Source organism: Taurulus bubalis, assembly GCF_910589615.1.
Source record: "Taurulus bubalis genome assembly, chromosome: 9".
In the NCBI taxonomy this organism is placed as follows: Eukaryota; Metazoa; Chordata; class Actinopteri; order Perciformes; family Cottidae; genus Taurulus; species Taurulus bubalis.
In genome coordinates this window covers 2225496-2249808 of record NC_136597.1, presented here as the reverse complement: position 1 = coordinate 2249808, position 24313 = coordinate 2225496, and the positions used below count along the sequence as shown (strand labels likewise).

Genomic DNA, 24313 nt, shown 5'->3' with positions numbered 1-24313 from the left:
CTCAATATCAGCTGAAGGGACTTTTGGTCCGAATTTGTTTCTGATGTCTTTAATATATTTAATACTTAATATATACATAAAGTAGCAAAAATGGAAATACTCAAGTATAGTACAAGTACCTTAAGTGCACTCAAGTACATTATTTGAGTAAATGTACTGAATTACTTTCCACCACTGCTGTTCAGTTGTATTGCATCCGTTATTGTTAGAGAACATTCATTTCAAATTAATTTAAGTTTATTTGTTTCATAATATATGTTGAGATGTTTCAGCGATCTATGCTGTGATACATAAAAAGGAATATCCAGCATGTGTTATTAATACGTCATTAAAATACAATACAAGGACACAGGTATAATCATTAGTTAAAAAGTCACTTGTGATTAAAAACATACAGACACTTGTTCCAATGCTTCCAGAGACAAGATAAATACCTTGTATCAGTCTCTGTTGGCTTGGTCAAGGCTTTTATAATTACATTTTCGGATTCATCCAGTCGACATTTAAATGTGTACATGAAATTCCTCAAAACAGCATGAAGAGTGGGAACATTGTGAGTCATGTGACTTGCACTTGCCCATCTAGGAAGTTTTAGCAAGATTCTAAAAGCATCATTATATGTAAGAATCTTTGTAGAGGAAATGTAACTTTTTTCTGACACAATAGGAACTATTTTAAAGGCATCAGGAACACATTAGGACCAAGTCTCTTCAGCTGATATTTAGAACAACATCTTGAATTTATTGATGCCTGTCATTACATTGTATTACCCACAAGAAGTAATAACTTTGTCATACCATAAATTTGGATGTCTAAATATTTCAACCTCTTTTTACTAAATTGTTTATGTTTTGAAGTCCACATCATGTGTTTGTGGTCATCTCTTCGTAATGAAAAATTGCATGGTTTGTATTACTTACTTTTAATGTTTTTTATTACTTCCTTTTAATTGTGTCTTTTATCCTGTACTGTTTACTATTGTTGTATGTTTGTTATGATCTTTGTTTGTACAGATACAGATGAGCTGTAGCTACAAGCTGGTACAGTGCATCAAATGGTGACATTGATGTTTTAACTGTACATGGTCCCTTTTAAATAAAGAGATGTATATGCTGGCGATCTTGACGGCGCTTGACAGAAGCACGCAGTGACGCTCTCCTGCCACAGGGTGTCGCTGCAGGTCAAAGAAAAAGCCATCAAGGTGGGGTAAAAGTGACATTTAGGGAAGTTTACAGGTGGAGCAGAGAGCTGCTCCCGTGGACGACTCTGCTATTCTTTTAACGTATTCGGTCCCGGAAAGTAAGTCCATTGTTAATTAAGCCCACAGTATTTGTGACGACGTCGCTTCGCGAGGCCTTATGGGTATTGTTGTCCTGTCATGTTGTTCTTGTTAGCATTGTTAAGTTAGCAGTTCAAAGTGCGACGCAGCAGTCAGCAGCGTATCAGTCATTAACAGTCGGACTGTCACTGAACGCGTCTGTGCACGTGAAGTCATGACGTCACGGTGTTAGAGTCCATGTAGCTATCAGCTCCACCTGCGCTGGTTCCTGGAACCTGTGCACCTTAAGGAACCAGCACCTACGTCACTGTCCCGCTGCTAGATATCTGCACGAGGCGACTTTGGACTGACGGAGGTTGTGTCGTGGTCTGGTGGAAATACTTATTTTTCTAGAAATAAAACTGCACAAAATAGTCAATTTATTACATCCACGAAGCCACGTTACTTGTTGATGTTTTTGAACCCCCCCCCCCCTTGTGAAAATCCATCCCATAACCAGCTGTGCCGTTGAGCGGCCATGTTCCCCGTGGACCTTCCCGCCGTGGAGGACGGCGAGATGACGTCAGCATCTGAAGAGTACCTCTCATGCTTGGAGGCGGGGCCTCGCGATGACGAGTGGCTTCAATTATCACAGACTTCAAAGGTACCATAACACTAGAATGACCTTTTCCATAATGACCATGATGCTGTTTTTTTTTAGTTTAAAAAATAATATAATTTCCAATTAAGTAAAGGCAGGAATCTCCACAGTAATTACATCTCCACTGCTTCTCAATTAAATGACTGTTAACGCCTGGTTACATGGTGGAGGTGGACATTATTGACACTGTTTTGTTTAAAATGGTTATTTCCAAGCCTGGAAAAGTCCTTTGAAAAAAATAAAATTCCCAAATTTTAGTAAAAGTCATGTAAATGTGTTATATTCATGTGTTCACGACGTTCAGTTACGCTGAGTTTGAAATAGTGAATGTGCTTTTAAAAGTAAGACTCAAAATATAAGCAGGCATACATACAGGCATCTATATAAATGTTTATTCTTTTAATCAAACTATTGTCTCATTCATTTGTGTCATTTAAGGTTTACTGTATGCTTTGTATTCTCATTGTTAGTTTAAATACTACATTTACTCACTTTTTACTGTTTGCACCCAGATTTCACTAAATGTTTGTCATGGACATTTGGTTTAAAATCATGGAAAAGTCATGGAACCCATTGTTCAGAATGTGTATGAACCCTGCGTAGTACAGACATTCAGCTTGACACCAAACAAAAGGGATGTTTGGAGGTTTTGGTCACCGTCGTCTCTCTGTCCTCTCAGGTCGCGGTCACACTAACCCACATGAGGCGGCTGCAGCTGTTTGAGGACGAGCGGCCCGACTGCACGCTGCTGGCCCTCCACCCTCCTGAGGACCCCACTCGAGGTCTGGGCCTGAACTCACGGCCCCTCTGACACCCACGAAGACGGAAGACTAACGCTCTCCGCTCTCCCTTCACAGTGGCGGCCTTATACCTGCATGGGAAGTGGTGGCGCGTGGACGACGTCTTGCGCACGTCGAGCAACTCCAGAGTTGGTTTGATTTCGGTAACTGATGTCAGCATTTAAATGAATTACACCCCCCAGTTAGTGTAACATGTGTCTGGTTTTTTGCACGGCCGAGTTTGCGGTCTATATTCCTGTGTATACCCCCAGTCCGGACTATACCTGGGGTTAAAGGTGCCCAGGCTAGATTATACCCCGGGTATATTATAGTCTAGGCCAATTTATAGGCCAGATTATACCCCCATGATATCAGTAGTGTTGACTGATATACACAAGAATTACTTAATTTTTCAACATTTTATTGGGGGTTCAGCTTTGTCAGGTAAATTAAGTGAGAAACCTAAGTGACTTAAATCTTAAAACTCTAAAACATAGACTTGTATTACTTCCCGGGCCATCTTATTTAGTTATTAAGAATTGTTGAGTATTTGGACAGCCTGACATACCTTTTTCATTCCAAGATAGCTGTTGATTAGTTGAATCAGATCTGATTAAACTGTCTAGCTCGCTACACCAATACTAACGTTGTTATTATTTCAACTTTATGACCCAACGAAAATAACGCAACTACAGCTGAACATGGCTCTGTTTAGCTAAAAATAGCCTCATGACAGTTTCGACTGAATGGCAATAACGAACGTCACACCCCTTCACTGGCTAGCTAACGTTAGCTAACTATCAAGATTACCTGACATTATGATCCCTTATAGAAAGGACCGGCCCTGGCCAAGGCTATTTTACACCCCCGGGTATAGTTTGGCCTCGCACAGTTTATCCCCTGGGTAGACTCTGGCCTGGGCCAAAGTATACCCAGGTTTAATCTGGGCGGGGGTTCATTTGGCGTGTTACACCGGTATCCTCAAGATCTTTCGTCATCCTGGGATAACAAAGATGTTTTCTCACGATAATGAGATAATTATCTTAATTTTCTCAAGCTGACACAGTAATTGTCTTGTACCTTTGAGAAAACAAACACAGTCATCCTGAGCCGAAGGGATATCTCTAATGTCACAGCGTTCAGCAGCCACGCTTATCTCAGTGTAACCGCGACCCCACAGAGGAATGTGCGGCCTCATCCCGCAGAACGGCTCCAGAATTTAGTCTGAGAAGTTCAGATCGGCTGATTTTACGTGTTTATTTAAGAGACGGGACTCGTGTCATCTTCATGTCCATTCATGGACGTTAACCTGCTTAAACTTAGGTTTTAACCTAGAGGTCAGTTATTTACATTTCAGGGAGAGATGCTGAGCACAGGCATGTGACACGTAAGTCCATATATGGAGATGGTCAGAACATAAGCATGCAAGACACAGATCTCTATATAGAAAAGACTTGACCCTACTGTGACCCTACTGGTCCACCAGATACACCTGTTCAACCAGACTGTCTCCAGTCACACAGAGTTCATCTGTGAATATCAGTCGGTCAGTGTCAACTTCTAAGTAACCCAGTGGTTTTCAAACTTTTTTTTGTCACGCCCCACGTTGGAGGAAGAAACTTGTTCACGCACCACCGCCCCAACAAAAATCTGATCTTCGTGAAATAGGCCTTTTTGCTGTTTTTGTTTTGGCAAAACGGCAAGAATCGGTAATCACCGATTGTTAACGCCGTAACGTAAACATTTCCACGAAAGTACAGGCATTTGACTTGTATGTCCGTGTGCTTTGTACTTTTGTACTATGTAAAGTTCTCATGTAGCTCATGAGGAAGGAACAGCCTTAACTGCTCCCTAACTACTAAGGATGGGTCAAATGCAGAGAATAATTTCCCCACTGTAGGATTACTAAAGGATTTTTTTATTTCTTTTTTAAGTATGTATTAAGAAAATCGATCTGCCCCACCTGTAATTCCTCCGCGCTCCACTAGAGGGTCACGCCCCACAGTTTGAGAACCACTGAAATAGACTGAAAATGTGAAGTCAGACAGTTGAGTCGAGTCACGCTTTACAAAGTTTATGTTGGACTAACGACACGCAATTAAATTAAATTTATTTTATATCGCCCAACATCACAAATACAAGTTTGCCTCGGAGGGCTTTACAATCTGTATACATGACATCCCTGTCCCGGGACCTCACATCGGATCAGGAAAAACTCCCCCAATAAAGATAAAAAGATAGATAAAATAAAAACCCCTTCACAGGGAAGAGGTTGGCTCTGCATAGCTGCTTGAGCTGATGTTGGCATCGCAGAGGGACAGTTATTATATGTATTATTGTTATTATAGACGTCGTCATATGCGATGTGTAGGTCTGAGTGATGTGAACGTGTCGGTTCTCATCGGGGTCTGTGTTTGGCCCAGGTGCGGTCGCTGGTGGAGAGGGTGATCGTGTTCCTGCTCAGTCGGGTGGTGGAGAGGTCCTCCCAGGAGAAGCTGCTGTTCTCCCTACACCCCCGCACCGAGAGCTGCAAGCTGCTGTGGAGGGACGGCCAGGCGGTCGGCTTCTACACCATCAAACACAAAGGTGAGGAAGAGGAGGAGGAGGAGGAGGAGGAGGAGGAGGAGGAGGAGGATCCACAGATGTACTTATACGTGTCAATTTTGCAGACTGTAATTTCTGACATTGGTAGTTGCTCCCAGGCAGCAACGTCCTGGTCTGAGAAGTGAAGCCAATGCGGAAGTGTCTTAAAGCTGTCTCCTATGGTTGTATAGAAGTCTATGCTTCATGTGTTAAAGCTGCATTCTCTCTACTGTCCACCAGGGGGGTGACTCCTCTGGTTGTATAGAAGTATATGCTTCATGTGTTAAAGCTGCATTCTCTCTCATGACCACCCGGGGATGACTCCTCTGGTTGTATAGAAGTCTATATAAATGACTCTACTTCTCTTGATGTATTCCCTCAGTAAACATTGTAAACATGAGTTTATGTCTCAATCTCTAGTTTCAAGTCTTCTTCAATACAGCATGATGTTCATTTAGTAAATGATGGTCATTTAGAGTCAAACAGACCATAAAGCAGGGGACGCAAATTCTGCAAGTCAGCCGTTCCGAGTCGGTCAGTAAATGCATCCCACTGTATCTGCTCGGGTCTCTGAGCTTAACAAGTATCTCCAGAGCATCAAAAATACTACTTTTGTGAGTTATGTAAACATAAGTAAATTAAATGTATTATTGCAGAAAAAAATTGATCAAAAACATGGTTTGAGTTAATAACAAACTAAAGGACCGTCATTAAAAAGCTTTGTGGCCGTTATATTGGCCGATACGAACATTTGTAAACGCTTGTTGATCAAGCGGCACGCTCCAGTGGTCTGTGCCGTCCACTGTGATTGGTTAACAGTACGTCACGTGTCTCAGGCAGCCGGTGCGACGGCTGGAGCGGTCGCGGCTACCTGCTGCCGGCTCTGGACACGCTGCTGGTGAGGAGCAGCTGGAGGAGGAGAGGCCTCGGCCTCCAGATGCTGGACGATTTCTGCTCCTCGTTCTCCACGGAGCAGTTTCTAGGAATCAGCTCTCCGCTCTCACCTGGCATGGTGGCAGGTCAGCCAAGGTTCTCTTTTAGCCCCCCACCCATGCAAAGCCCATTCATTCTTCATCTTGTCTTATCTAGCCTTCCTCTTGTGTTAGCTTTCTGTTAGCATCTCTTGTGTTAGCTTTCTGTTAGCATCTCTTGTGTTAACGGGGTCGGTTTTGACCCATGTCTTAAATCAGTTGTAAAATACAGTAACGTCAATTATCTATCATCCAATGTGTTTCTCATCTCTTGGTGACCTTGTTAGGCTTCCTTATCCATGAACATATTGTTGTATGTTTTAATATTTTTGGTGTGGGCCTCTGGGCCTTTTCTTTGTCAGTTTTAAAAAAAATTGGTAAAAATTAACCTCAAGAGAATCATATAAATAAATAAAAGGTTGTTGTGTTACCTGACTATTACTGAGGGGTATTAGAACACATCTCTTAAATACATTTTTATTTTTTTATTTTAATATTATTAACTATAGTATCTATGGTGTTACGGGTCAATTTCGACCCATTTACTGTATATTTACTTCTGCAATAGAACTTTAATACAAACACAAATTGAAAAGCAGAACAAGTCATAACACAAAATATAGATTTGCAAGGTCAAAAAACAACAACCAATCAAGCAAATCTTATTTTAATAACTGGGTCGAAACCGACCCGAACAACACAAAGGTCATAATTTCAACCAGAGCGTTTTATAATTTAGTGAAAAAAATTTGTTTTTGTTTTTATTTTGTTGAAATAGAGGTTCCTGACAGTCAAAAAGCCTTGATGCAATAAACATATTTATGTGGTTCTTTTATGCATTAAAACCTAAAACGGTTCGACCCGAACACAAGAGTTGTCATGGCGCCGCAAATGGCTGCCTCGGCGTGTTGGTGCTCATTGTTTTTTATTGTTTTTGCCTTAAATACTGCTTTCTGCTGTGATTCACTGAGTTCTTTCCCCGGAGATGAGCTCATGAACATCAGGGGAAATACTCCAGCGGACTTATTTCCAACTTGGGGACTTTAACAAAGGAAACCTCAGCCATCCATCAATCCATCCATTATCAGCCGCTTATCCGGGGTCGGGTCGCGGTGGCAGCAGGTTCAGCAGGCCAACCCAGGCTTCCCTCTCACCCGCAACACTTTCCAGCTCATTCTGGGGGATCCCGGGGCGTTCCAAGGCCAGCCGGGAGATATAATCCCTCCAGCGTGTCCTCGGTCTTCCCCGGGGTCTCCTACCAGTTGGACGTGCCTGGAAAACCTCTAATGGGAGGCGTCCAGGAGGCATCCTGACTAGATGCTGAACCACCTCAGCTGACTCCTTTCGACACGAAGGAGCAGCGACTCGACTCCAAGCTCCCCCCTGATGTCCGAGCTCCTTACCCTATCTCTAAGGGTGAGCCCGGCCACCCTGCGGAGGAAGCTCATTTCGGCCGCTTGTATTCGAGATCTCGTTCTTTCGGTAACGACCCAGAGTTCGTGACCATAGGTGAGGGTTGGAACGTAGACCGACCAGTAAATGGAGAGCTTCGCCTTCCGGCTCAGCTCCCTCTTCACCAGGACGGACCGGTACAGCGCCTGTTTTATTGCTGCAGCCGCACCGATCCGTCTGTCGATCTCCCGCTCCACCTTACCCTCACTCGTGAACAAGACCCCGAGATACTTGAACTCCTTCGCTTGGGGTAGGCAGTTTGTCCCCACCTGGAGGGAGCAATCCACCGGTTTCCGGCAGAGCACCATGGCCTCAGATTTGGAGGCGCTAACTCTCATCCCTGCCGCTTCACACTCGGCTGCAAAACGCCCCAGTGAATGCTGGAGGTCACAGTCCGAGGAGGCAAACAAGACCACATCATCCGCGAACAGCAGAGAGTCGGATGGTCGGAGCCTCCTTTCCAGCACCCTGGCATAAGCTTTTCCCGGGAGGCTGAGCAGTGTGATGCCACGATAGTTTGAGCACACTCTCCGGCCCCCTTCTTGAAGATGGGAACCACCACCCCGGTCTGCCAGTCTATGGGCACTGTTCCCGACCCCCACGCGACACTGAAAAGGCGTGTCAACCAAGACAGCCCAACAATGTCCAGTGCTTTCAGCATCTCAGGGCGGATCTCATCCACCCCTGGCGCCTTGCCACCAAGGAGCTTTTTGACTACCTTAGCGACCTCTGCCAGGGATATGGGAGAAACCACCCCAAAGTCTGCCGGCGCTGCCCCCTCTCCGGGGGACATGTTGGCCGGGTTTAGGAGTTCCTCAAAGTGCTCTTTCCACCGCCCGACGATGTCCCCAGTCCGGGTCAGCAGTTCCCCCCCCCCTGCTGAGAACAGCCTGGGGTAGCCCCTGCTTTCCCTTCCTGAGCCGATGGTTTGCCAGAACTTCCTTGAGGCCAACCGAAAGTCCTTCTCCATGGCCTCCCCGAACTCCTCCCATGCCCGAGTTTTAGCATCCGCGACCATCGCAGCTGCGACCCTCTCGTTCTCCGGGGAAAACTCCAACATAGCGGCGCTCAGCCGGGGGCTCGTGAGTATCCCCACTCCCGCCCGGCGCCTCTCACCCTGGGCAACTCCAGAAAAGGACAAAGTCCAACCCTTCTCCAGGAGCTTGGTTCCAGAGCCCATGCTGTGCGTGGAGGCGAGCCCAACTATATCTAGCTGGTACCGCTCCACCTCCTGCACCAGCTCCGGCTCTTTCCCCGCTAGCGAGGTGACGTTCCACGTCCCTAGAGCTAGTCTATGCTGCCGGCGATCGGCTCGCCCAGGTCTCCTGCCTGGCCCGCCGCCCGGTCTGCATAGCAACCGACCCCGATAATTCTCCCCGCGGGTAGTGGGTCCACGGGGTGACTGCTGCTCCATGTTGTTTCTTCGGGCTGAGCCCGACCGGGCCCCATGGGCGAAAGCCCAGCCACCAGACGCTCGCCGACGAGCTCCCCTCCTGGGTCTGGCTCCGGGAGGGTGCCCCGGTTTCCCTTGTCCGGGCGAGGTAGCTTTAGACCGTGGGCTGCTATTCATCAGGGTTTTTTTGAACCTCTTAGTCTGGGCTCTCCCCCGAGACCTGTTTGCCTTGGGAGACCCTACCAGGGGCTGACGCCCCGGACAACATAGCTCCCAGGATCACTGAGCCACTCAAACTCCTCCAACACGTTAAGGTGGCGATTCATTGGAGGAGGAACCTCAGCCATGAACTCCCTAAATATAGACAGTCTATTAAATGCCCAACTAGAGAGAAGAGCATTCCTCGTGCTGCTCTGGGAAACTCCGACCACGTCATGGTTCACCTGATTCCCTCATACAGGCAGAAACTAAAGCTCTGCAAACCTGTGGTGAGGAACTTCAAGAAGTGGACCAGTGAGGCCATGGAGGATCTTCGGGCGTGCTTGGACTGTACAGACTGGGATGTCTTCAGGACTGCTACCAACAGTCTGGATGAGTACACAGAGGCTGTAACTTCATACATCAGCTTCTGTGAGTACAGCAGTGTTCCAACCAGCTCCAGGGTGAGTTATAACAACATCATCCCCGTCCTCAAGATCACAGGACTCAATGACTACAGGCCCATCGCCCTGACCTCTGTGGTCATGAAGTCCCACCTCAAAACCCTGACTGACCCACTCCTGGACCCTCTGCAGTTCGCCTACAGGGCCAACAGGTCTGTAGACGATGCTGTTAACATGGCCCTCCACTACATCCTCCAGCATCTGGACTCCCCAGGAACCTACGCCAGGATTCTGTTTGTGGACTTCAGCTCTGCCTTTAACACCATCATCCCGTCTCTGCTGCAGGACAAGCTCTCCCAGCTGCACGTGCCCGACTCCACCTGCAGGTGGATCACAGACTTCCTGACTGACAGGAAGCAGCACGTGAAGCTGGGGAAGCACGTCTCAGGCTCTCGGACCATCAGCACCGGTTCCCCCCAAGGCTGAGTTCTTTCCCCTCTGCTCTTCTCCCTGTACACCAACAGCTGCACCTCCAGTCACCAGTCCCTCAAGCTCCTGAAGTTCGCGGATGACACCACCCTCATTGGACTCATCTCTGGTGGGGACGAGTCCGCCTACAGGTGGGAGACTGACCACCTGGAGACCTGGTGCAGCCAGAACAACCTGAAGCTCAACGCCCTGAAGACAGTGGAGATGGTTGTGTATTACAGAAAGAACGCAGCCCCACCCGCCCCTCTCACCCTGTGCAACTCCCCCGTCGACGCTGTGGAGTCCTTTCGCTTCCTGGGCTCCATCCTAACCCAGGACCCCAAGTGGGAACTGATATTCTTGAGGCAGCTGAAGAAATTCAACCTGACAAAGACCATGATGGTGCACTTCTACACCTCCATCGTTGAGTCCATCCTCTGCTCCTCCATCACCATCTGGCACGCTGCAGCCACTGCCAAGGACATTATCCACTCTGCCGAGAGGGTGATCCCTCCAGGACTTGTTCGCTTCCAGGACTCTGAAGCGAGCTAGAAAGGTTGTAGCTGACCCCTCTCACCCTGGACACAACCTGTTTGAGTTCCTTCCCTCTGGCAGGAGGTTGAGGTCCATCAGGATCAAGAACTCACGCCACACAGTTTTTTCCCGTCAGCAGTCGGGCTCATCAACAGAGCCGGGTCCCCCACTGACTGACTCTGACTCTGTCAGCCCCAGACAAGATCCTACCAGTCACTCCCCTGCACAACTTTAATTTTTATATTCCGTAGTTCTAATTGTAAATATTCAGTAGACCCAATTGTAAATATTCATGCTCCCTTTTTATTGCACTGTTTTATGTTTATCGTTAAATGTTTATTGTTAAATGTCATGCACCTTCCGCCAGGATAAATTCCTTGTACGGTATGTGTAAACATACTTGGCAATAAATGGTTTCTGATTCTAAGAAGGCTAGATGAGACTTCCGTCATGTTTGGCAGAGGAATGCATGTTTCCTGTCGTTGTTTTGACCGCGGTCCCGGCTGCATTCATGCCGTGTGGGAATAACGAACTAAAGGACTTGTGTTCACATGCAGTCCGTGATGATTTATTTATTTATGTTTCGCGGCTGTCAAAACACCTAAAAGTCCCAACACAATAAAGATCAAGAAGTTTAGGTTTCCGCTGTGGTATGTTCATCTCAAATCCCCCACAATGCCACAGGGATCCTGTGGTCGTAATGTCTATCTGAGAGCTGAGCGTGACGGTGTGTGAATGCAGAACAGACGCTCTTGAATGTGCTAACGCCATAGCAACCCGTGAACAGGTCGTGTCTCCTGTGCCTTCAGTGTGCAGGAGCTTTCTGCAGCAGCACCAGGAACATCTGGAGCATCTGTATGAGGTGGAGGCTCCGGGGGACTGGACTCAGCGACGGAATATCTGGCTCAGCATCCGGCTCGGCCGCTACTCCCTCGGTGCGGATTATATTTATTTCATTTTGGAGTTTTAAAATGGTTATTTCCAGGCCTGGAAAAGTAAAGATGCGCTTTATGCTTTTAAAAGAAATACTCAAAATATAAGCAGGCATACATACAGGCATCTATATAAATGTTTATTCTTTTAATCAAACTATTGTCTCATTAATTTGTGTCATTTAAGGTTTACTGTATGCTTTGTATTCTCATTGTTAGTTTAAATACTACATTTACTCACTTTTTACTGTTTACACCCAGATTTCACTAAATGTTTGGTCATGGAAATTTGGTTTAAAGTCATGGAAATCTGATTCTGAAAAAAAAAAGAAAAAGGTACGAACGGCCACCCAGACAACCAAACCAAAGCACAGAGAAGCTCAGATTAGAGGAAGAGCCTTCGCTCTGTGCTCAGGTAGACATTACCCACTGTACCTTCACATGGCTATTGGCTGTTGGATAGAGCTTCTCTCGGTACCGCTCACTCTCAAGTGACCTCATTTGACTCGTGTCGTTCTAGGTATTAAAGAGGAACCAGAGGAAACGCAGAGGAACCAAGATGAGTCTTCTCTCAAGGTGGGGATCTCCGTGTTTCTCTGCTCATGTTGAAATAATCCTCATCTCTACTTTGTGTTTAGTGCTCATTAACAAATGCAAGGTAAACATTGTACCTGCTTAGCATCAGCGAGCTAAATTCTTTCTCAGAGCATATTAGCATGCTAACATTAGCATTTAGCACACAGCGCCATTGTCCTATAGAGCTGCCAGCGTGGCTAGAGACTGAGTGGAGGCTCTCGGGACAGGGGGTGGGGAATGTAGTCCAGATGTAGAGCCTCTTGAGGAACGTGTGTCCTCTAGGATGTCAGGCTGTATGAATAAAGTTGACTTGGTCTCAGAGGTGAGGACTCGCGTCACATGACTTGGACTCGAGTCACATGACTTGGACTTCAGATTCTTCAGAATTTTTAATTAAACTTGACTCTGGACTGGTCAGTCTCGACTCTGGACTCGACCCGGGACTTGTCAGTCTTGACTCTGGACTTGTCGGACTCGACTGTAGACTTGTCAGTCTCGACTCGGGACTTGTCGGACTCGACTCGAGACTTGTCGGACTCGACTCGGGACTTTTCAGTCTCGACTCGAGACTTGTCGGACTCGACTGTGGACTTTTCAGTCTCGACTCGGGACTTGTCGGACTCGACTGTGGACTTTTCAGTCTTGACTCGGGACTTGTCAGTCTTGACTCTGAACTCGACTCGGGACTTGTCAGTCTCGACTCGTCGGACTTGACTCGGTACTTGTCAGTCTTGACTCGGGACTTGTCGGACTCGACTCGAGACTTGTCGGACTCGACTCGGGACTTTTCAGTCTCGACTTGGGACTTGTCAGTCTTGACTCGGGACTTGACTCGGGACTTGTCAGTCTCGACTCGGGACTCGTCGGACTCGACTCGGGACTTGTCAGTCTTGACTCGGGACTCGTCGGACTCGCCTCGAGACTTGTTTGTCTTGACTCGGGACTTGTCAGTCTTGACTCGGGACTTGTCGGACACGGCTCGGGATTTGTCAGTCTTGACTCGGGACTTGTCGGACTCAACTCGGGACTTGTCAGTCTTGACTCGGGACTTGTCGGACTCAACTCTGGACTTGTAAGTCTTGACTCTGGACTTGTCAGTCTTGACTCGGGACTTGTCGGACTCAACTCGGGACTTGTCAGTCTTGACTCGGGACTTGTCGGACTCAACTCGGGACTTGTCAGTCTTGACTCGGGACTTGTCAGTCTTGACTCGGGACTCGACTCGGGTCTTTAGTGCAAAGACTCGAGTCAGAGTGAAGTTGAAACCTCAGTGATACAATACATTCCTCAGAGCTGAGGGTGTACAGTAACACCTTAAAGCACAGGAGTCCTGTATGAATAGCAGTTCACAGTAAGGCTGTTATTATGTCAATCCATTCAGAGTGATACTCTCAGAATATACAAGGAAACAAGAACTAAACTGTACAAGCTTCAATAGGACGGAACCTATTGGTGGGCAGTCTTTAGTATTGTGCTCTTGCAGTAATGTGTCCCCCTTGTGTTGATGATGTTTGTGCTTCCTGGGATCAGAGCGTCTGTTTGTTTCACTGCAGCCCCCCGCTGGCAGAGGGGACGCGACCTCAGCGACCTCCTGCGGTGCGAACGCCTACCCGGCAACGGGCTCTTCAGGACAACAAGTGGAAGCTTGTGATCCAGGCCGAGGAGGAAGCTCCCCGAGCAGCACGATGTCCTCGGCCCACGCCGAGGACCTGGACTCTGGACCCCGCACCAGACCGCCAGCGTCCCTAAGCGCAAAGCAAAGTCTGGAATCCAACCCGCCTCCATCTGCAGAGGCGGAGGAAGCACAAAGCGCTGCCAAGACCCCTCTTACCCCTCAGAAGCTTTTAGACTTCCCTCTATGTCCTGTCCTGAACACCACATGTTGATGTTGTTCAAGTTAATTTAACACACGGCACAACACCTGCCTTACTATAGAGTGTAGGGGCGTTACATACCATAATGATAAACTGGCCCTTCAATCCATGTTCAGCTCACAGAGAGCACATGTGGATGTTTCATTAACAGCGTTTAGTGCATCTTCAGTTGAACTCGCTTGTGTGTTTTTCTTTCTCTAACAAAAAATCTGGAGCAAATATTCGTGGTATTTAGGGGTATGTTGCCGCACGAGGCCCGTTCACATTCTTGCAACTAATAACATATTCCTGGCGGGGGTGAGCTTCCATATATTGACAGTGTGTTTATGTTAAAATATATGGAAACCCATTTACACAGTAAAAAAAATAATTATGAGATAGAAAGTCATAATTCTGAGACTTTCTATCTCGTAGTTCTCGTTGTTCTTTTTATGTCTGCCTGTGAAATACATTACTACTGGTTTTGATATGTGTTGTATAAATAAGATTTTGTATTAACAACCACAGAATATATGTTTTCAGATTAAACATGAGACGAATAGTCAACAATTCAGCGTTAAGTATTACAACTACACATAAAATAAGGATTTTCTACAACACATGGTGTTTGCTGTCAGATCCAAGAGCCAACCAGCTCTCTGATGTGGGACAGCCAGGCGTTTCCCATCATGCACTGGGCCACGCAGTCTGTGGAGAACTACTGCAGCGCCTGGCTCTCAAATCAACGTCCGCCTTGATCTTGTGAGAGTATCGTTCACCACGTGTGCATGACGTCAGAGCAAGTCGGGAGCAAGTCGGACACAAATCTACCCAGCATGCATTGGGTCATCTCCAACGAACCTTTTGTATTAGACCTTGTTTTTTAAAATGGTTATTTCCAGGCCTGGAAAAGTCCTTGACTAAAATCCCAAAAGTTTAGTAAAAGTCATGTAAATGTGTTATATTCATGTGTTCATGTCGTTCATTTACGCTGAATTAGAAATAATGAATATGCTTTTAAAAGAAAGACTCAAAATATAAGCAGACATACATACAGGCATCTATATAAATGTTTATTCTTGTAATCAAACTATTGTCTCATTCATTTGAGTCATTTAAGGTTTACTGTATGCTTTGTATTCTCATTGTTAGTTTAAATACTACATTTACTCACTTTTTACTGTCTACACCCAGACTTCACTAAATGTTTGTAATGACATTTGGTTTAAAGTCATGGAAAAGTCATGAACTCCGCTCACACAGCGGCCTCCCGTCGGCACGTGCCGTGTATAAAACCAGGCGCACCTCTCTCGCGCGGCTACGTGTAGGAACAGGAAGTCATGAACCAGGACCATCAACAAGGAAGTAGAGAAGACTTCCAGTAAAGTTATGAACGATGAGCCGAATCTACCACAACACGTCTTTACAGAACAAACCGGTGCACGATGAGGCGCGTGCCCGCGCGTGGGATCCCGCTGCGTACGAAAGGTAACGCGTTCCCATGGTAACGGTTCCAGTCTCTTCTGGCGCATGCTGGCCCTCGTTATGAAGAGAAACCACACCAGACGCCATTGAGACACTTTACCTTCCCCGAGGTTTGAAGCAGGTAGATCTAATCTGCGCAGCTCGCATTCATTTATAAGTAATTAGTGTGTACATTCCGGACTCAAATGAATCCCCAGTCAGCAGGTAATCTCAATAAAACTACAAAAAGGTGTTCACAGTCCTGCTAGCTAACGCCCTCTATCGTGTGTTTCGGTTCACTCTGTGAGTAACATCGTTATAGCAGATTATACCGTTTTTTTAATGAAGTTTGGTGTGTAACTGTCCATATTTACATGCAGGCTACCATCATCTTATATTAGAGGTTCCTGTATTAGTCCCACAGTGGGGACATGTCAGGATTACAGCAGCAAACAGGGTAAAGTGCACACAAGAAGAGCAAGAGTAAACAAGTAATGTGAATAATAAACGGTAGAAAACAGTAGAATCTACAAAACTGAATTTTATATATATATACGATGACGATAAGCATGAGAATGCACAGTTAAAAGTCAAAGTAGATATATATGTGTTATTATTTTGTGTTTTTCTTCCACCCAGTGGCCCAGGGGTCATTCTGGAAGGAAAGCTGCTGGATGTCTCCAGACACGCGATCAGTGATGACAGCGGTCAAAAGGTATGACCGGGCAAAGTCCAGCCGGGTGGGACGGCACAAACACGTCGTCCACCTTCTGCCGCTTCAGAAAGATGTTTTGCCCAAATTCTTAGTGGACAAACTAAACATGAACGCAGACCAAACAGAACCCAAACCACACTGTCTGTCACCGGCAGGTCCGTTTCTATGTGCTCTACATCAAACCCAGCCGCATCCACAGGAGGAAGTTCGACGCCAGTGGGAAAGAGATCGAGCCCAACTTCAGCGACACCAAAAAGGTCAACACCGGCTTCCTCATGTCCTCCTACAGTGAGTGCATGAGTTCATGTTTGCACATTTCTTTCCCTCTCAGACGGTTTTGTCTTCCATGTAGTGGAAGTCTATCGTTCACTTTGAATGGGTCAGTCTTGACCCATTGATGGCACATCGTCACCTCGGTGAAGGGCTGATGGAGAAGGAGGGTATTTCATTTGATGTTGTACAGAAGCCAAAGCGTGCTCATTTAAAAAAAAAGGTTCTGCTGATTGTGTTCACGATTCAAACTTCATAAAAGTGTTGTTCATTTGTAAAGATTCTCTTGATGTACAGAACATATCAGTATCCTAAACAGGGCCGACTCGAGCCCTTTGGTTGCCCTAGGCGAGATTGAGTTTTCGTCCTTGTGCTCCAGATGGTTTAGACCGCTTCATTTTTGCAAATGTCACGGGCCAGTCAAAGTGGCCGCGCAATAGATTTTTCAGATCGCGCACATTTTTCAGACCGCACAAACTACTATAAGCCATCTTTGCAATAGAAGATCTTTGATGTGACGTGTGGAGTCTTGGTTAATCAGCGTCCCGTTGTTCTCATCTCCGTAATAGAACATCTTAGATGTGACGTGTCTTGGCCAATCAGCGTTAAGATGTTTACGCCCATTTCTTAATATGCGTGTCTCTCTGTACTTGATGAGAAAACTCACAGCTAAATCGTCCCTGCTCGCGGAAGCCAGCGCCCCCCCCCAGCGCCCCTTTGTTTCCGATACCGGTGCTAAAACGATGCTTTCTAAAACAATACCGAACCAATACTTTTTTATTGCCAAGGCAATTTTTTTTTTCAAATTGAACAATATATGTACTGTTTAAAGTATACTATAATTAAATAAATACATACAAAACACTTGACTTCGAACTACAGCTTCAAACCTTTTAACTTCAAACTATAAACAATATATATATTGAAAAAAAAAGAACAGACACAAGCATCAGGTGGCCTGATGGGACCGTGTGCAACAGAACTCAGAGACTGTTGGATTCTACAAACTGCTGCTTTACTGGACTACACGTCATCATTCATATCAACTGGAGAGATTTGTTCCAGGAAGCCGAGAACGGACGTTCAAAAGCTCGTGCTCGTGTCTGCAGCGATCTCTGTGTGCGCGCTGTGTGTGTGAGCGCTGGAAGCCCCGCCCCCTCCAGCCCCGCTGTGCATGCAGACGAACGACAATAGCGCTCTGATCCGCGCTATTTTAATAAAGTATCAATGCATCAAAATCTTAGCGTTTTTAACGTACGGGTACCGCGCTACCTTTTTAGTATCTATATACCATGCCACATTACAGAGTAGTGTAAAAAAATAATATTTAAATCGGCTCAGGCACTGAAAGGAAGCACCGATATCTGCGTTGCTTTTCGGTCCGGTAGGTACCGGACGTGTTGGAACCGGTGCCATATTGGCGAAGTCAACAAGTAATGAAACTAAACAAATGACTATCAAAAGAAGAAGAAGCACCGAAATCTGTGTAAAAGTCGGGTTACAAGACGCTACTACCTTCGGTCAGTGTCCCCGTTAGCTCCCCGCTGTAGCCAGCTAGCGCTCCACTAGCTCCCCGACAACCACCGAGGGTAGCGGGACCAGCCCCGGCTCGACACCCGACTCTGGCAGAGGGGACGCGGCCAGTAGCAACACCCGCCGCTACAGCAGGGACACCCACCGGAGGTAGAAGCGGCTTGTAACCCGACTTTTACGGTAAATAAGCAAACGTCTAGAATAATTAAACAATACTACTGGTGAATACAATAAGTAAATACTAACATCAGATTTGGCAATTATCCAAAGAAAAAAATCCCTGTTAGCTTTTTGTCTTTTTGCTCTAGTCCAACTTCCTGGTTGGACTAGAGAAATGCATAATCCATGCACCCCTAAAACCCTCTCCTCTCATTGGCTGTGATGCTCACGTTCTGCCCGCACAGAGGTGGAAGCGACAGGGGAGTCCGACCGCCTGTCCGAGGATCAGCTGTCGCTGGCGGTGAACAAGGCCGAGCTGCTAAAGATTACCGACAAGCACCGACCCGGCGGGACCTGGGCCTTCTGGTACCCGGAGACCCAAATGGACCAAACGGAGCTTGAGACGGGACAGGATGTACGTCTGAAGACCCGAGGAAACAGCCCCTTCATATGTGAGTCTGGGTTAGCGTATCTACCACCGCACATTCAGCCCAGAAAGCCGAGTGTTTGAGCCCCGCTTCAGCTCCAGGGTCCTCCTAATGCCGTGTTCACACCAAAACAGTTGCGAATTTTCGCAATGCCACTTCGCCTATATCGCGCTGCAGGTGAAAAATTCGCTCTATGTGGTTAATCCGTTTTTTCGCAACCATTGCTGGGGAAAGGGGGCGGGGCTTATCTCTGTGTCTTGAAAACATTTACTATTTCCTTCATCCACCAGGTAAATAACCACTAGTTCTGCTTTATACTTGTTGAGGAAGTCCCACACACGTCGGAACATCAACCGCCCCGTGTCTGGGTTCATAACATTATCTGTAGTCGCACACAGCTCGACTCCTCCAGGACGAGTGTCTGGATGAAGCCGCTTCCAGCGCTCCTTCAGCGGGCCAGCAGTTTCATTCAGTAACGGCGGTGATGCCGGGCGGAGCTTCTCAACGCTGATTGGCTTTCGCAACTCAGCGAATAATTCGCTCGACGCGGGTTGAAATATTCCATATTATATTCCGCCAACGCGGATTTGCGAATATTCGCAACGCCGTTTCGCCTCTAAAAAATCCGCTTTTCCGCAACCTAGCGCGTCTGTGCATTGACTTTACATGTAATCTGGACGCGCGAATATTTCGCAACTGTTTTGGTGTGAACACGACATAAGGAGCCAGTAGTCTGAAGTAGGGCTGGGCCGTATACCGGTGCAGAGCCGCAACAACCGTTGTCGCTCTCCAGGAGGCAGCAACATGTATTGTTCCACTGAGGACGCAGCGGTCTGAGCTACTTACTGTCATGGTTATAACTTAAGTCATGGTTATAACTTTAGTGATGGTTATAACTTGTCATGGTTATAACTTTAGTCATGTTATAACTTTAGTGATGGTTATAACTTTAGTGATGGTTATAACTTTAGTCATTGTTATAACTTTAGTGATGGTTATAACTTGTCATGGTTATACATTTAGTCATGGTTATGACTTTAGTGATGGTTATAACTTTAGTGATAGTTATAACTTTAGTCATGGTTATAACTTTCGTCATGGTTATAACTTTAGTCATGGTTATAACTTTAGTGATGGTTATAACTTGTCATGGTTATAACTTTAGTCATGGTTATGACTTTAGTCATGGTTATAACTTTAGTCATGTTATAACTTTAGTGATGGTTATAACTTTAGTGATGGTTATAACTTGTCATGGTTATAACTTGTCATGGTTATAACTTTAGTCATGGTTATGACTTTAGTGATGGTTAGAACTTTAGTGATGGTTATAACTTGTCATGGTTATAACTTTAGTCATGTTATAACTTTAGTCATGGTTATGACTTTGGTCATGGTTATAACTTTAGTCATGGTTATAACTTTAGTCATGTTATAACTTTAGTCATAGTTATAACTTTAGTCATGTTATAACTTTAGTGATGGTTGTAACTTTAGTCATGGTTGTAACTTTAGTCATGTAATAACTTTAGTCATGGCTATAACTTTAGTCATGATATAACTTTAGTCATGGTTATAACTTTAGTGATGGTTATAACTTTAGTCATGGTTGTAACTTTAGTCATGTTATAACTTTAGTCATAGTTATAACTTTAGTCATGTTATAACTTTAGTGATGGTTATAACTTTAGTCATGGTTGTAACTTTAGTCATGTTATAACTTTAGTCATGGCTATAACTTTAGTCATGATATAACTTTAGTGATGTTTATAACTTTAGTGATGGTTATAACTTTAGTCATGTTATAACTTTAGTCATGGCTATAACTTTAGTCATATTCTAATTTTAGTCATGGCTATAACTTTAGTCATGGCTATAACTTGTGTCATGGTTATAACTTTAGTCATGTTATAACTTTAGTCATGATATAACTTTAGTCATGGTTATAACTTTAGTCATGTTATAACTTTAGTGATGGTTATAACTTTAGTGATGGTTATAACTTTAGTGATGGTTATAACTTGTCATGGTTATAACTTTAGTCATGTTATAACTTTAGTCATGGTTATGACTTTAGTCATAGTTATAACTTTAGTCATGTTATAACTTTAGTCATAGTTATAACTTTAGTCATGTTATAACTTTAGTGATGGTTATAACTTTAGTCATGGTTGTAACTTTAGTCATGTAATAACTTTAGTCATGGCTATAACTTTAGTCATGATATAACTTTAGTCATGGTTATAACTTTAGTCATGGTTATAACTTTAGTCATGGTTGTAACTTTGGTCATGTTATAACTTTAGTCATAGTTATAACTTTAGTCATGTTATAACTTTAGTGATGGTTATAACTTTAGTCATGGCTATAACTTTAGTCATGATATAACTTTAGTCATGTTATAACTTTAGTGATGGTTATAACTTTAGTGATGGTTATAACTTTAGTCATGTTATAACTTTAGTCATGGCTATAACTTTAGTCATGTTCTAATTTTAGTCATGGCTATAACTTTAGTCATGGCTATAACTTGTGTCATGGTTATAACTTTAGTCATGATATAACTTGTGTCATGGTTATAACTTTAGTCATGGTTTTAACTTTAGTCAACAACAATTAATAACCCACAGCTAACACTCTTTAACAGGCAAAACATCACGACAACAGTTTGTGACACATAAACAATTTGTAACACTAATAATTGTACATTTATAAAATTACACCGCCAAACTGCATGCTGGGTACAGCTCGCCCACTATCACAACAACAAGAAACTCCGTCACTTCATAAAAAAAACTAATAATAATATTTTTGGAATTGGTGGGACATTTCTACAAATCTACATAAATTTTTCCTGTGTTGCTATATGCTCTTAGTTTCTTTAATTCAGTGTTCCCTTTAGGACATTGTGAGACCTCAGACCCTCTAGGAGGGTCCAGAAGCACCTGGGAGATCATTTTGTACATTTTAAATCTCTTTTTACTCCAAGACGTTAAGTGTTGTGTGTCTCTTTGTTTTTTTTTGTTTTTTTGTGAAGCACTAAATAACCCGACTTGATCCCGTGCTTCCAGTCTCTTTAGCTAAAGTGGACGGCGGCACGGTGACCAAGTGTAACTTTGCTGGAGACGATCATGCTGGAGCGTCGTGGACAGACAAGGTTCTGGCCAACAAAGCAGACACAGCCAGCACTCCGACGCCCGGCGGCGAAGGAGAGGGAGCAGCGGAGGACGAATGGGTGAGACTCCTTTAATGCGCCCGATCGGGAGAATATGTCTCCAACCTGAAGGACTCACAGACTTTGAGGCTCCCGTGAAGTCCTTAAGGGTTTACTTCTGTCCCGCTGTGCTTGAGTCTGTCAGACATGTTGAGCCCTTTATAAACCCTTTCCGTAAATCAGCATTAGATGCCGACTTTGCTCAAGGGAATTACCCACAGTTCATAGCAATGTGGCGTTAAACATGCAGTTCCCAATGGAAGCATGAAGACATAACAAAAAAAGAAAGGTAAACAAAGAGGCACGTGATAAAAACCTTTACACTACAACATTACGGATTAAAGATGGAACATAAAAACACATGAAATCGGAGGAATGCAAGCAGAAATGATATATATATATATATATATATATATATATATATATATATATATATATATATATATATATATATATAATATTTATTTACATTCATCAAACATTTTGTTTTCACAAAAACGAGTAAATGGATCATTTAAAATGACTTTTCATCTTCTGAGGAAAATGTTAAAATCAGTGAATTGAAAGTATAAAATAAATACACAATGGTACACTATGTGTTTATGTGGTCACGTGATATGTTGCAGCAAAGTGCTGTCATTCATATTTACACCATCAAGCCCTGAAGCTTCTCACACTCAACCACTTAGAGGTGATCAGTGAGTCCCTGAGGGTTCAGGGGTCAGGGTTTAGGGGGATGTTGGGGCTGTGACTCATTTCCTCCTTTGTGGGCCCGGTGGTAAAGGGAACTCTACCTCTTTGACACAGAGTGGATGTGGAGGAGAAGCCGTGTTTTGACTAAACAGGAAGTGGGCCCGGTTCCCTCTGGTTCTGCATGCGTTGTTCTCCGTGTACACAAAGCAGAGTTCTTAGACCCGCACTTTGTTCCTCTCCCAGGACGACTGAGGGAAGCGCCTCTCGACCCGTCGGCCCCGACCTCTCGGCCCCGCTCCAGTCTGCAGGTCCGACGGCTTCAGCTCGGATTCACCCGCCCTCTTCTGATCGGAACCCAGCGGTTCACCGGAGTTCTTAATCTCTTCCATGTGCGCGGCCTCGGGGCTGGAAACCTCGCGTCACTCCAGAGTGCATCTCTGGAACCTCACCCCTGTGTACTATGTGCATAAACTGGCTTTTCCTGCAGAGCCTGGTATCAATTAGTCCCAAATATCTGTTCTTCCACCTGAGGAGCCCTGTCCTGGGATATGTGCCAGCTCGACACATTTAAAGGGTCTGTTCCTTCTTCTAGAAGCTCCTCTACTGGTTCTGCTGACGAGTAACTAGTCACATGTACTTAAGTACTGTACTTTAAGATGCTTGTACTTTACATTTTCTACTTTTATCTTCTGCTACTTTATACTTCCAGAGGGAAATAATGCACATTTAATGATAATATTATTGTATTACTTTGCTGATTCAGATTAGTAATAAGAAATATTAGCAACAAATAAATGATGTATTACTTTGGATGCATGTGGGTACTTGAGAACCTACGTGGTTGTTTATATAATAAAGACATCAGGTTATATAATAAAGACAACAGCCCCACATTTAGCAGCTGCAACATTAAAGGAATGTACAATTTAATGTGTGTATATATATGTGTGTGTGTGTGTGTTTATGTACGTGTATAATATGTGTATAAATGTATATTTATATACATATATATAATATACATGTATATATACACATACATACACACATGTGTGTGTGTGTGTGTATATATATATATATATATATATATATATATATATATATATATATATATATATATATATATATATATATATACACACATGATATACATACATACACACACACACACTCATATACATTATTCCACCACATCCCAAAGATGCTCTATTGGGTTGAGATCTGGTGACTGTGGGGGCCATTTTCGTACAGTAAACTCATTGTCATGTTCAAGAAACCAATTATCCTGCTGGAAGTAGCCATCAGAGGATGGGTACATGGTGGCCATAAAGGTATGGACATGGTCAGAAACAATGCTCAGGTAGGCCGTGGCATTTAAACGATGCCCAATTGGCACTAAGGGGCCTAAAGTGTGCCAAGAAAACATCCCCCACACCATTACACCACCAGCAGCCTGCACAGTGGTAACAAGGCATGATGGCTCCATGTTCTCATTCTGTTTACGCCAAATTCTGACTACCATCTGAATGTCTCAACAGAAATCGAGACTCATCAGACCAGGCAACATTTTTCCAGTCTTCAACTGTCAAATTTCGGTGAGCTCTTGCAAATTGTAGCCTCTTGTTCCTATTTGTAGTGGAGATGAGTGGTACCCGGTGGGGTCTTCTGCTGTTGTAGCCCATCCGCCTCAAGGTTGTGCGTGTTGTGGCTTCACAAATGCTTTGCTGCATACCTCGGTTGTAACGAGTGGTTATTTCAGTCAAAGTTGCTCTTCTATC

The 24313-nt window shown here is 44.6% G+C and overlaps 2 protein-coding genes across 2 annotated transcripts; both read left to right on the top strand.

Moving 5' to 3' along the window:
* Positions 1–1761: 1761 nt before the first annotated feature.
* Positions 1762–14095, top strand: fam169b (family with sequence similarity 169 member B; the record flags this gene model as incomplete). The annotated part of the gene is made up of 8 exons (XM_079224055.1): positions 1762–1922; positions 2599–2701; positions 2777–2862; positions 5122–5284; positions 6118–6300; positions 11511–11636; positions 12154–12209; positions 13763–14095. Exons 1-8 carry the CDS (start codon positions 1797–1799, stop codon positions 14093–14095), a joined length of 1176 nt encoding a protein of 391 aa, XP_079080181.1. The 5' UTR covers positions 1762–1796.
* A 1337-nt stretch (positions 14096–15432) lies between these two features.
* On the top strand, positions 15433–23398 carry arpin (actin related protein 2/3 complex inhibitor). Its single transcript, XM_079223192.1, has 6 exons — positions 15433–15550; positions 16166–16241; positions 16397–16529; positions 18449–18655; positions 21703–21866; positions 22782–23398. The coding sequence occupies exons 1-6, from the start codon at positions 15459–15461 to the stop codon at positions 22788–22790; spliced, it is 681 nt and encodes a 226-aa protein (XP_079079318.1). The 5' UTR covers positions 15433–15458; the 3' UTR covers positions 22791–23398.
* Positions 23399–24313: the final 915 nt, after the last annotated feature.